Source organism: Osmerus mordax, chromosome 26 (assembly GCF_038355195.1).
Source record: "Osmerus mordax isolate fOsmMor3 chromosome 26, fOsmMor3.pri, whole genome shotgun sequence".
Classification (NCBI taxonomy): Eukaryota; Metazoa; Chordata; class Actinopteri; order Osmeriformes; family Osmeridae; genus Osmerus; species Osmerus mordax.
The window spans coordinates 2,342,843-2,355,430 of NC_090075.1; the positions used below are offsets into that span (position 1 = coordinate 2,342,843).

The 12,588-nt window shown below is 49.2% G+C and overlaps 1 protein-coding gene across 2 annotated transcripts; it reads right to left on the reverse strand.

Moving 5' to 3' along the window:
- Positions 1-245: 245 nt before the first annotated feature.
- On the reverse strand, positions 246-10,071 carry prkaa2 (protein kinase, AMP-activated, alpha 2 catalytic subunit). 2 transcript variants are annotated; one of them, XM_067229659.1, is made up of 10 exons: positions 9,943-10,071; positions 8,208-8,349; positions 6,414-6,507; positions 6,098-6,242; positions 5,435-5,522; positions 5,134-5,358; positions 4,395-4,557; positions 3,848-4,186; positions 3,530-3,656; positions 246-3,219 (listed from the first exon to the last, which is right to left on the reverse strand). In XM_067229659.1, the coding sequence occupies exons 1-10, from the start codon at positions 10,037-10,039 to the stop codon at positions 2,969-2,971; spliced, it is 1,671 nt and encodes a 556-aa protein (XP_067085760.1). In that variant the 5' UTR covers positions 10,040-10,071; the 3' UTR covers positions 246-2,968. The 2 variants fall into 2 exon arrangements, with proteins under 2 accessions (XP_067085760.1, XP_067085761.1); XM_067229660.1 differs by lacking the exons at positions 8,208-8,349; positions 9,943-10,071 and adding an exon at positions 7,952-7,959.
- Positions 10,072-12,588: the final 2,517 nt, after the last annotated feature.

Sequence of the window (12,588 nt, forward strand, 5' to 3'; positions counted from 1 at the left end):
TACAAGACAGACTTAGCATCAACTCTGTGGCTTTTTTGAAACCACTCATTTTACAGCGGCAGTTTCAAATTGTGAGATTTAGATAGGAAAGAGCTGATGGTCAGCACTTCAACTTTTACCAGTCTTTATAAACATGAGTATCTGTATTTCTACTTAATTGAAGGATGTGTGTACATTTACCATCTCTATACAGACCAGCAGAAACAGTTCATGCAGAACAAACAAACCCAAAGCACTGACCCAGGATATATATATTTGTTTATTCAGTTTGACAATAAATATTCAGTAAAGTGCAAATCAGAAGAGCAACACCATGCAGTGCATAACGAGAGAAAATCCAAACTCCATTCAGACACGGAGGCATTGGGAGAGATCTAAAACACACACAAAGTTACAAATAACAGGGTCTCCATGCTTGACACGGGGCATGAGGAACCCTGCCGTAGAACCTGCCATGGAACCGCAGCGATGGAGAGAACGATGGGGAGAACGTTGACATTGGTTCCACGCAGAATCGCAGCTCTGACAATGTGCCACATGGTGGTTATTTCACTACCTCTGGACTGGTGAGAGCATGGGGTCTAGCATGCTACTGACACACTGACAGACACAAACACACTGACACACACAGACATAACAACAATGGCTGTTTCTAGAAGATAGCCTCGCCATGCCCCAAACTCCAGGTAAATTCTCAACTTTCAACCAAAACATCCTGTAGCTAGCTAGCTAGCTTGCTAGCCCTTTCTGGAGTATGGAACACTGTGAGACTATAGTCCCTCTCAGGGGTGAAAGGTCAACTGGCCTGTAGTGTTGATGAGTGTAATGGCGTGAGCTGAGCAGCAGGGGGTACAGTTTCACTGTGGCCCAATGGCAGGTCTGTATTGCATACAGAAGTTGGAGCCTTGAGTGTGTTTGACCAGAACACAGGTCATAAAGGCCTTTAACACGAGCCACAGCCAGAGTTGAGCTTTTAGTGAATTAACCAGATGCTAGAATATTTCAGAAATAAAAGTATTTTCATTGTATCCGTCATGCTGATATCTACCAGTGACACACAATAATATTAAATATATATATAGAGAGAAGCGAGGACATGTGGCTCTGTAATGTGATACTCTTTCTGTCTAGGCTCTTGGCTTCAGTGGTGTGTCAAGTCTTCTAGAACCTTCCCATCTCCCCAGTAGTGGATACCCCCAGGGGAACCCAAAGGCAGCAGGACCGGTTATACATTTGGTCCCGAAGAACCCGCTAGAACCTCAGCTTGTTGTGGGAGAACAGGAATACAGAACGGACAAACACCAGTGAACAGAACACAGATTCATGCCTCAGACAGTCAATACAGACACAGAGAAAACACCAGACACAGACAGAGAGAAAGAGAGAGACAGAGTGAGAAAGAGAGAGACAGACAGAGAGAGAGACCTGGAAGAGGTACAATGTAAACTTTGGAGAGAGAGCTTTGGCAGAAGCTCTGTTACAGAACTGAGGTGATGATGATCACTTAAGCCATCTTCTTATCACATCCTCCCCTCTTTCTCTCTCTCTGCCGTCCTCCTCTCTCACGGTCACTGACGATCACAGATCTCATTGGCACATACATTATAGTGTATTCTTCTATCCAATCCCTGCTTTTGTCCAGCCTGTCTGTCTGTCAGGCTGGCAGGTAGACAGACAGAGAAAAAGAGAGATACAGACAGACAGGCTCAGGACCCAGACAAATTTACACTTTCTTTACTCCGTGTGCACACACACACACCACACACATCCACACACAGGTGTGTACACACTCACACAGTAACAAACGTGTTTGCATTTGTAAGGCAACTGGAGAAGGGCTTTGCGGTTTTCTGTTGTGTAGAGGCCCTGCCACAGATACACATCACCTCCGCCCACATCACTCTAACCTTAACCCTCCATTTCACCCCCTCTACATCACCCCGTTAAACCAGCTCCCCTCCCCCACCCGGTACAGTAGGTGTGTCTGGCTCGCTTTGCCTGTCTGAACGATGTTGACCAAACAGGTGCTTCTAAATGAGGGTTGTGGGCCATGCATGCCGCACGGGTGCCTAACCTCACATAACGACGTGAGGGGAAGACTGCATGCGAGGTCTGGGAGGCGCTGCGTATCTGCAGTGTTAGCCTCAGGGGCTAACTACTCCCCACAGCGACAACAACAGACACCGACCAATCGCTGGCGTCGTCCCTGCCATCTTGTTCCAAAACCAGGAAGAAAAACCCCCTTCAGCGTAAAAGCAGTGAACAATCTCAAGAAAATAAATACATCTGATACCTACATGATAATAATAATGATCCTTTCTTTGTATAAACTCTTGTTTTTGGTAAGCCATTGCAATCAAAAGCTATTAAACTACTTAAAAGTGATACATAAATATAAATATATCGTCCATGGATAACAAAAATCTGTGTTATTACAAAACCATAGGAAAAAAAAAACGAAAATCAAAACAATTGTGTTCAAAATATGATCCTAGCTGAATTAGTATGTAAGACACTTATCTATCGCTCCCCTCCCCCCAACACCATCTCAGCAGCTAACTGGTGATTGGGGGGTTTAGTGGGGTGAACATCCAGTGAACTTGACCTCAAGCGACCCTCCACCATCCAGGTTAACCCCTGACCTCTGACCCCAGTCCATCCACAGCTGACCGTGACCAGTTTCAACACAGGGTCAAATCTTTGTCTCGGTGACCTCTCCTGCATGAACAGGCCTAAGCTACGTGATGACTATCAGCTGCCACCAGGGGCCCACACAGCTGGAATCAACCGTGAAGAACAGGAGACGGGAAAATGAGGGGAGGAACCGTTTGAGGAACGTGTGTCTGACTGTAGAGAGGGCAGCCAGCTCCAGCTGCTGGGTCTGGGCCGGGTGGTGAGGGGTGATGAGGGGAGACCAAGAGGGGAAAGGGGGTGGGAGAGAGGGAGGGAGTGGGGTGGGGGTATCCCCTCAGCGTGCCAGCGTGGTGATCAGACTGGCACACATCTCAAAGAAGTCCATGGTGTGGGAGCCCTGTCGCGGGGCTAGCAGGGGGGCGCTGCAGGAGAGCGACCCAGGCAGGGAGGAGCTGAGCTGGGGCAGGTCCACGGCCGGGCTGGCCGAGTCCATGCTGAGCCTGGGTCTGTGGAGGCCCGCCGTGGAGCCTGAGCGCTGGGGGGTGGACGAGCCTGACTTGAATCCCACCGCCTCCATGATGTCATCTGGGGGTGGGGGGGGGGGGTGGGGGGGGGGGGGTCAGTACCACATAGCACATTATTATTATTATAGCAGTGTGATTTATAATATCAGAGATGCTACCACAGAGGAAACATAGCTAAATATCTTTCTAATAAAAATAATAATGATATTTTGATAGTAATAATGCTCTAGACCAGCCATTCCCAAACTTTTCACACACCATGAAGATGCAACTTTTAAATGCCGTTTTATGCGTACCCACATGAGAGCTGTGTGTGTGTGAGGGTGGGGGAGATGGTGTGTGTGTGTGCACGTGTGACGCAGGTGTTTTACCGTCGATGCTTTTGAAGTCGAGGAGGTAGGACCTGCTGTCAACCTGGTACAGCTGCAGACTCATCTTCATCAGGTTCCCCGTCACCGGATTCTTCCTCCTCACACGCAGGTGGTACGGGTTCACCACCTGCACACAGGAACACCCTCCATGTCCTGGCAGGTTTACGTGTGTGTGTGTGACCTGCTGTATGTGTGTGTGTGTGTATCTCTGACCTGGTGTGTGTCTGGCCTGGTATGTTCATGTGTGTGTGTGTGTGTGTGAGAGATTGAATGTTTGTGCGCTCGTGTGTGTGTGTGTGTGTGTGTACACCCCCTCACCTTCCAGTCGTAGCTGAGCTGCCTCATGGCACGGTACACCTCGGCCATGATGTCGTAGGGCCTGCTCTGGCTGCGGATACCCAGGTGCCACTTGGCCTTCTTCACAGTCAGTTGCTTGGCCTTGGTGGTGTTCAGGGCGTCCAGGGGACAGCGGGACTTGGGGCTGTCGACCAGCAGGGGGGGCATCCTCTCTGGGTGGGGCTTGACCCCTGGGGGCAGGGCCATGCCCTCCTCCATGAAGGAGCCCTGCGGGGGGCTGGAGGCCAGGTAGAACTCACTGGCCTGGGTCATGATGCGCCGGTTGTCGATGATCAGGTGGTAGGCTACCGCTAGCTGGTCCTGGGGTGGGGGGGGAGGGAGGGAGAGAGGGAGAGAGAGAGAGAGGTAGGAGAGAGGAAGGGAAGGAGAGAGAGGGAGAGAGGGAGGGAGATAGAGGGAGGGAGGAGGAGAGAGAGAGAGAGAGGGAATGAGTAAAAGAGAATAAGGAAGGCCAGCAGGAGAGCATGATGTTGAAAGGGGAGGTGTTGACTGTGCTGGTGGTCCTTACCTGGGGGTCTCCACTGTACAGGCTGGACATGACCTCAGACTCGGAGCTCTCAAACTTGTCACACACCTCCCTCACGGCCTCCTCGTCCAGCTCGCTGGAGTCGTACGACGGGTCCTCGGGGAACAGGTACCCCGGCAGGTCCTGCTTGAACCACTCGTGCTCCCTGACGCACACACACACGCACACACACACATCAAAGCAGGTCAAACCCAGACCATCAGACCCCAGGCGGGGGTGTCTGGTGTTCCTCCCAGGGGAGCGGGGGGGGGGGGGGAGGGGGAGGGGGTCTGGCATTCCTCTCAGGGGAGCGGGGGGGGGTCTGGTGTTCCTCCCAGGGGAGCGAGGGGGGGGGGGGTCTGGTGTTCCTCCCAGGGGAACAGGGCGGGGGGGGGTCTGGTGTTCCTCCCAGGGGAGCGAGGGGGGGGGGGTCTGGTGTTCCTCCCAGGGGAGCGAGGGGGGGGGGGTCTGGTGTTCCTCCCAGGGGAACAGGGCGGGGGGGGGGTCTGGTGTTCCTCCCAGGGGAGCGGGGGGGGGTCTGGTGTTCCTCCCAGGGGAACAGGGCGGGGGGGGGTCTGGTGTTCCTCCCAGGGGAGCGGGGGGGGGTCTGGTGTTCCTCCCAGGGGAGCGGGGGGGGGTCTGGTGTTCCTCCCAGGGGAGCGGGGGGGGTCTGGTGTTCCTCCCAGGGGAGCGGGGGGGTCTGGTGTTCCTCCCAGGGGAGCGGGGGCCTGGTCTGACTCACCTGATGTCCTTGATGGAGGCTCTCTTCAGAGGATCCACCTGCATCATGAGCATGAGCAGTGAGGCCACGGAGCGCGTCAGATACTCAGGGATGTAGAACACGCCCCCGCGGATCTTCTTGAACAGCGTGGGGACGTGCTCGTCGTCGAAGGGCAGCGTGCCGCACAGCAGGGCGTAGAGGATCACCCCGCAGGACCAGATGTCCACCTCGGGGCCCGCGTACAGCCTGGGGCACGAGGGAGTGGGTTACACACACACTCAACACACACACACACACAGGAGTGTGTTGTTTATGAGCCCACCTTCCTGAGATGACCTCGGGAGCAGCGTAGTTTGGAGACCCACAGCTGGTCCTCAGAAACTCCCCGTCTGACATCATGTTTGACAGCCCTGGCAACCAATCACACGGAAGGAAAACGTAAGGCTCGGTAAGACCCGCTCCTCGTTCAGGCTGGAGGTGAGAGAGTGGGGCGGGATGGGGGTTTCATCCTGCTTTGCTAGCCTGGGGTCTAAGCTGTGAACACACTGATTAGATTAGATCTTCCTGCTCAGACTACAGCCACTGGCTAACCCTCCTCTCCCCCTCCCTCTAGCTCTTTTTTTTGAACTATCTCTTTAGTAACCGTACCTGCTGTTTGCTCTCTGCCAATACTGCACATCCTCTCTCCCTCCCTACACCTCCCTCTTTCCTTCTCCTCGCCCCCCTCTCCATCTCGGATGACAGTGGGCCTCCAAGCGTTCATGCCAGAAATGACATCAAACCTGCCTGTTGCTAGGACACCCTCTCCCCCCCCCCACGCTCTCTCCCTCCCTTGCAGCTCACTATCTCTCTCCCTTCTCTCTCTCAAATCTTCAAACAGGCGTCCAACAGCAGACATCCCCAAAACCACCCCCAAGTGCTAATCGCTTCCATCAACACCCACACTGTACCCAACCCCCCCCCCCCCCGCCCCCCCCCAGCGTACCGAAGTCAGCGATCTTGGCGTTCTTGCTGGCGTCCAGCAGCACGTTCTCTGGCTTCAGGTCTCGGTGCACCACCATGTGCCTGTGACAGTAATCCACCGCAGAGATGATCTGCTGGAACAGACGACGTGCCTCCGTGTCCTCCACCTGCACACGGGCCCACCGTCATCACACACACACACAGACACGTTAACACACATCCACACCTTTACACACGCACAGACATGAGTCGACATCCACACCCTTACACACTCACAGAATCACACAAACACACAAACTACTGCACTACACATCTAGACGATGTATAAGGCGTCTTACCCGTCCATGTTTGCAGATGTAGTCAAACAGCTCTCCTCCTGAAACATACTCCATCACCATGAAGAAATCTGTGGGCGTGCTGATCACCTGGTACCTGAAACACCAACACACACACACACACACACACACACACACACACACACACACACACAAGGTCAGGCCTTTGATTTCTTTATGAAGCGATCATCATCTAATAACAAAACTGACTCTCATAACAGTCTTGTCCTTAGAGCTTGTATCCTTCCTCATCCCTCTTAACACGCACACACACACACTTTTCGCATCCATGGAAGCAGGTACCATAAAACCCTTCAGAAAACGGCAGACAGTTTCTCAGAGGCCCCTATCCCTAACTCACAAACACACCCACTGCCATCATCATATTGTCTGTTCTCCTGACTGGAGAGACAAGGGTGTAGAGGTTGGGACCAGCTGTCGATGTGTGTGTACTTGTGTGTGTCTGTAAGTATTTGATTCCAGCCGCTGTTTCTCATGTCTTCTTCTCTCTCCAATAGACCTGCTATAGAACAGTAGTCACCCAGGACAGCACATGTCTGCCATAGCTCACTGTGTCACTCTAGCCTAACCCAAACCCTGGCCTAAAAATAACACCAAGCACAGCTTTGGAAAGGACAGAGAGAGAGAGAGAGAGAGAGGGAGAGGGAGAGGGAGAGGGAGAGGGAGAGGGAGAGGGAGAGGGAGAGGGAGAGGGAGAGGGAGAGGGAGAGGGAGAGGGAGAGGGAGAGGGAGAGGGAGAGGGGGAGAGAGAGAGAGAGAGAGAGAGAGAGAGAGAGAGAGAGAGAGAGAGAGAGAGAGAGAGAGAGAGAGAGAGAGAGAGAGAGGGGGGGAGGGGGGGGGGGAGAGTGTGAAAGAGATAGTGAGAGAGTGAGAGGAGAGTGAGAGGGTGTGAGATTGAGAGAGAGAGGGTGTGAGATTGAGAGAGACAGACAGACAGACAGACAGAGAGAGAGAGAAGGTTGGAGATAAGAAGAAAGAGTGAAAGAGAAAAAAGGAGATGGATGGAGAAAGAAAGGAGAGAAAGACAGATAGAGGAGGAGAAAGAGAGAGAGAGGGAGGGAGGGAGAGAGAGAGGAGAGGAGAGAAAGAGGAGGAGAAAGACAGAGAGAGAGGAGGAGAAAGAGAGAGAGAGAGGAGGAGAAAGAGAGAGAGAGGGTGGCAGAGTGGTGACTTCAGAAACGAGGAAGAGAAAACAAGCAAACAAACGAGCCAGACGGCTGGGAGTAGGAAGGGATTTAGCCGAGCAGGAACTACGTAAACCCCAATCTCTTTAACTACAGATTTTGTACAGATTTTGTACAAACCTGAATTACCTATCTAACACAGGAGCAGCACTGAGGGTGTGTGTGTGTGCATGTGTGTCTTCTCAGTAAATCCAAGCTCAGTATAGCACAGTCATAGGAAATAAACACAAAGACAGTGCATGCTCACCACAGAACACACATCCTATATAGCTTAGTTTAAAACCTAGCATGTATGGTGAGTGTGTGTCTGTGTGCATGTGTGTGTGTTCCACTTACAGCTTGATGATGTGTAGATGTGTATGTGTGTGTGTTCCACTTACAGCTTGAGGATATGTGGATGTGCATGTGTGTGTGGATGTGTGTTCCACTTACAGCTTGATGATGTGTGTGTGTGGATGTGTGTTCCACTTACAGCTTGATGATGTGTGTGTGTGGATGTGTGTTCCACTTACAGCTTGATGATGTGTGTGTGTGGATGTGTGTTCCACTTACAGCTTGATGATGTGTGTGTGTGGATGTGTGTTCCACTTACAGCTTGATGATGTGTGGATGTCTGAAGAGTTTGAGGTTCTGGATCTCGCGTTTGATCTTTCCCACCACATCCAGACTGCGGATCTTCTGCCTGTTCAGGATCTTCACTGCGACCTTGTGGCCTGTAAGCTGGTGCTCTCCAACTGAAAATGTAGCCAGTGTGTATCGGTTTAAACTCACTCCTCAAGTATGTGAACAGGCCAGCCGCGTCAACGAAGAGCTAGCTTTTCGTTGGCGTAGCTGGGAGTGGTCGCGCTTGGCAAGTCAGAGGTGGCGTGTACGATCCCAGTGGGGGGCGAACTTCGGCCCGTATACCTCTGACAGAGCAAGACCACGTCTGTTACATAAACACAGCCGGACAATGAACCCACTGTTTCTTCCACACACAGCTTAAACACACACAACATACAAACACAGGGTAAACACAATGGGGCTTATAGGTAAACACCAATTATCAATACACAACAACAATCACAACCTGTAGGTCTTCTAAGGCCTACTGGAGAATGACATAGGAGCGATAACTGTAATCATTTTTGTATTGTGTGTGTGGCTGGCCACCGCACAAGAGACACAATGCAAGACACTCAGGATATGTTTGAAATCCAAATAATGATATGTCTGGCAAGTTAAACAGATAGGATGGCAAACGTCAATCTGTTGTCATGGGAACATTTTACAATTCTAAGAAGCAAGCACAGTTTGTGCTGATTAGACATTTGGGAAGCTGTTTTTCGGCTTCACTGCCAAGGTCAGTTCAGACCGTGCTGGCAGATAAGGCCATTGGAGGAGAAGGGAGACTTGTCAAGTAATAAATAGTTCCCCGCAAGCAGGTTAAGAACAACATAGGCCTTCTAAGAATAAGCTAATTCAAGGTGGCGATACTTCCGGATGTTGGTGATGGGGGAGTAGTGTATAAACAGACGCCGCTGGTACAACCGAAGTACCTGGCTGTGACGATGTTACACTACACTGTTGTTGGCTTGTGGATGTGTGCAGTCTGACATGTACGCGATTTTACATTGTGCGGCGCAGCACTGAATAGCCTATGCCAAGAAAAGCTTTGACAACCGGAGTGTCCGAATTCCACAAGGTCATGCAGAGAAACTGATACAAGCTAGCTCGAGAGAAAAAAAAACAATTGTCTACGCCGTGAACTTCATAGTCAGCAATGGTATTCGGTACTAGCTAGCTCTAGCTACATTCTATTGATATCGATAGGCTTTGGGCTAAGCATCACATTTTGTCCAAATAATATTCTTATGCTACAAGGATACTTCATGACAGCAGCATCAAGCTATTACCCTAATATTTCAAGCAACTAATGTACACTTCCATGTCTTTAGCAAGGTAATTTTCAATACTTTAAACGAGAAGAAAAGTCTGCCTTTGACAATAAAGGTCATAAGATAGATAAGATGGAATCTGGCTCCCCGTTTCTATTGTTCCTGCTGATAATAAAAAGCTTTAGTGATAAGTGCGATACGATATGACAGATTAGGCTTGCAGGAAGAATTTGCATTTTAACCTGCTCTAGCTAAGTAAATTCTCAAACACATTTACGTGTCAACGCCAATCTATTCCATAAACTACGCATTACCTAATACGCACAATACGTAGCCTATGTAAACCACCGGTGAGGTTCGAAAGGTAGCTAGCTAAACCGTTTCGCCCCATTCATCTCCAGTTCTAAACGTTCACAACCCATACTGCATGAGAGACAACAAATACTTAACTCTTCACTTTTCCAAAGGTTCCGACTCCAAGCGTATCGCCGAGTATATAATGTCCAATCTTCACCCTGCCTTCGTGTTTCTGTTGCTTCTCTGCCATCTTCACGGTTAACGACAGGCTGGACTCGAGCTCCTCGGTGTTGCCTGTACGTGGGGCGCCCGGGGACTGGGAGGCGTGGCACGAGCACAACACCAGCTCAGTCTCAGATCGCTCGTTATGCTTGTATATCAAGTCAAAACCTTGAGCTTTGTTTGTGCTTATACGGTTTATAAACATAACATCCAGTATTTAATTAACAACAATCTATTTATCTGGGGGATAAACTAATAAACATGTTACTGTGTTTAACCGGACATGCCAGCGACAGTGATCTAGAAAGTATGTACGCTTATTCCTATAACCAGTGGTTGACACAAAACACTTGCTTCACTTGCTAGTATAATGGTAGGTCCGAATAGCAGGACTCGAAAGGCAGTGATGCGGTGTGTTGTTACATTAGTCTAACACTAGATGGCAGACGGTGATCGCAGTATTCACTCCGTTCGCCTGTTCTCGGTGCACGGACAGTGGTCTTAATGGCAAATAATGAATTTACAGTTTCTACCCCATAGGAAAGCGTACAAACCACTTCAAGTGTATTTGTATACAGTGTTAGAGTGATTATTGGTTATCTAAGCCCGCATAGGTAAACACTAAACTAAACACAAAGCATGTTTGTTTAGAGTAGGCCTCCAAATTCGAAGATTCAGCTATCTACCTGAGCTTTTGGATTCAGAAGGTTGTTTTCGTGATAAAAACAGACGGGTTTGGCTGTCCTTTTTTAATGACAGGTTTAGAAAAGGTTTAGGCAGCTTGTGATTTCGCCTACAGTTACGAAATAGGCTAGAACTTTCCGGTTGGATTATATATCTAGGAGTTTCGTGCATTGACATAAAACGTAGTTATATTTCTGATAAACACTGTCCACATACTTTTGAAATATAGTAGCCTATGTCGTGTAGTACGGCGAGATGAGCTCTGCGCTGTTGCGTTGCGTCTGTAGTTCCCGGTAAAACCGCTAGATGCAGTAAATGTTCGCCAATGCTTGACGTCCCACAGTGTTTGGGATTCAGAGAAAGTTTTCCATGGAATGATGGAGATTACCGTCCGCTAGCCTAGGGAAGGGGGCAGAGCCTTGAGGCTGTAGAGGGAACTTGAAGAGAGAAGGGGGAGGAGGAGAGGAAGGATTGATATAACAAGAGACGTTCTCTCCGCACGCAGAGCGCTATTCTCTCTAGAAGCCTTTAAACGCACACTGAAAGGGAGCGGGCTTTCCATTCATTTCCAACGCAACAACTTTATTTTCTTGTGTGCTGAACACGTAGTTAAAACTTGTTTACGTAGTTCAGAATTGCATTTACGACGTCAGCTGAGGAAGGCTTATAGGTTTCTTCAAGTTAACTTACCACGGACAGACGGCATCGCTGCACCTTCGATAACTTTGCAAAGACCTCTTTGAGTTGGGAACGGAGGTTTCCCGTAGAACCGAATGACATTTCTCGCGCTGGCTCGGCTTACATAAATACGGACCCATTAGTATATTGTTTATCAATCTACCGCGGCGTGTGGGATTTAATTCTAAAGGAGAGGGAATTCTCAAATGCAAAAGTATCTGTATGAGAAAGCAATGGCCCAAGAGACAAGAAACGGAGGGACCTCTTCATTAAACAACAACAACGGTATCGACAACAGCAAGAGGAAACTATTAATAGGGCTCGATATCTTCTGTCTTCTCATCGGTAAGTTCTCCACATCATGTTATGATTGTCTTCATTTGTAATAAATTTGGGGTTTGTTTTACATATTATAGGATACACTTTGAGCTTTCTCGGTTGTTCAGAATATATGAAAAATAATATTAGAATATTATAAGGCCTATCATATGGAAGTAACATTTAAAATTTGAAAACTTGTTATTCGTTATGATGACGGAAAGCTTGAAACGCATTTGAGTGAAACCGCGCTTTCCATGGCATTAGCATGACAGATAACAGTTATCAGTAAAAACAGCACTAGCACTGCCCTGTCTTGGGCAACGCCGCCTTCTCACTACGTTTGCAGCGACTAAGTGGATGAAAGGCTACAGGAATGATAACTGGACGCTTGTTTACGAAAACTTGTTGACAATTTGATCCGACGCTTAACGGTAAACATCCTGCAACTAATTTGAGAAAAACACCGACCACCCCGTTAACAATGCCGGAAGGAATTGTCATCACTGACAAGACAGCGTGCCTTTACACGTATTGCTCTAACAGCAAGATCATGTGTTGTACAATCAAAATGTTTGACGGACACAAATTATTATTTAACTTTAAAATCTTCTTGCGCAAGTATCAGCGATCATTGAGTTCCGCTCGCCTCTCAGTCGATGATGTCCTCCGGCGTGCTGTCGGACGAATGTTTGAAGTCCTGGACCCTGCCCGTTTTACTGCCTTTAAATGGCCATTGACCCCCCCCTTCTACCCCCTAAAATCCTTAGGCCCCTGGCGGCACCTTTCCACTTACAACCGTAAAGTATAAATATTGTTGCATCCTTTAAAAGTACATAATGTATTTTGGCAACAAAAAAACAACCACTTTGTCCAATGCAGCAAGCCGTGGTCAAC

What these genes read in the sequence shown, in the direction of transcription:
- prkaa2 (XM_067229659.1), bottom strand. Translation starts at nt 10,039, where the DNA reads ATGGCAGAGAAGCAACAGAAACACGAAGGCAGGGTGAAGATTGGACAT. An exon ending in ACATCTGCAAACATGGACGG is followed by an intron (nt 6,243 to 6,413) that starts GTAAGACGCCTT and finishes GCCCGTGTGCAG; the next exon opens with GTGGAGGACACGGAGGCACG. An exon ending in TGTACAGTGGAGACCCCCAG is followed by an intron (nt 4,187 to 4,394) that starts GTAAGGACCACC and finishes CCCCCACCCCAG; the next exon opens with GACCAGCTAGCGGTAGCCTA.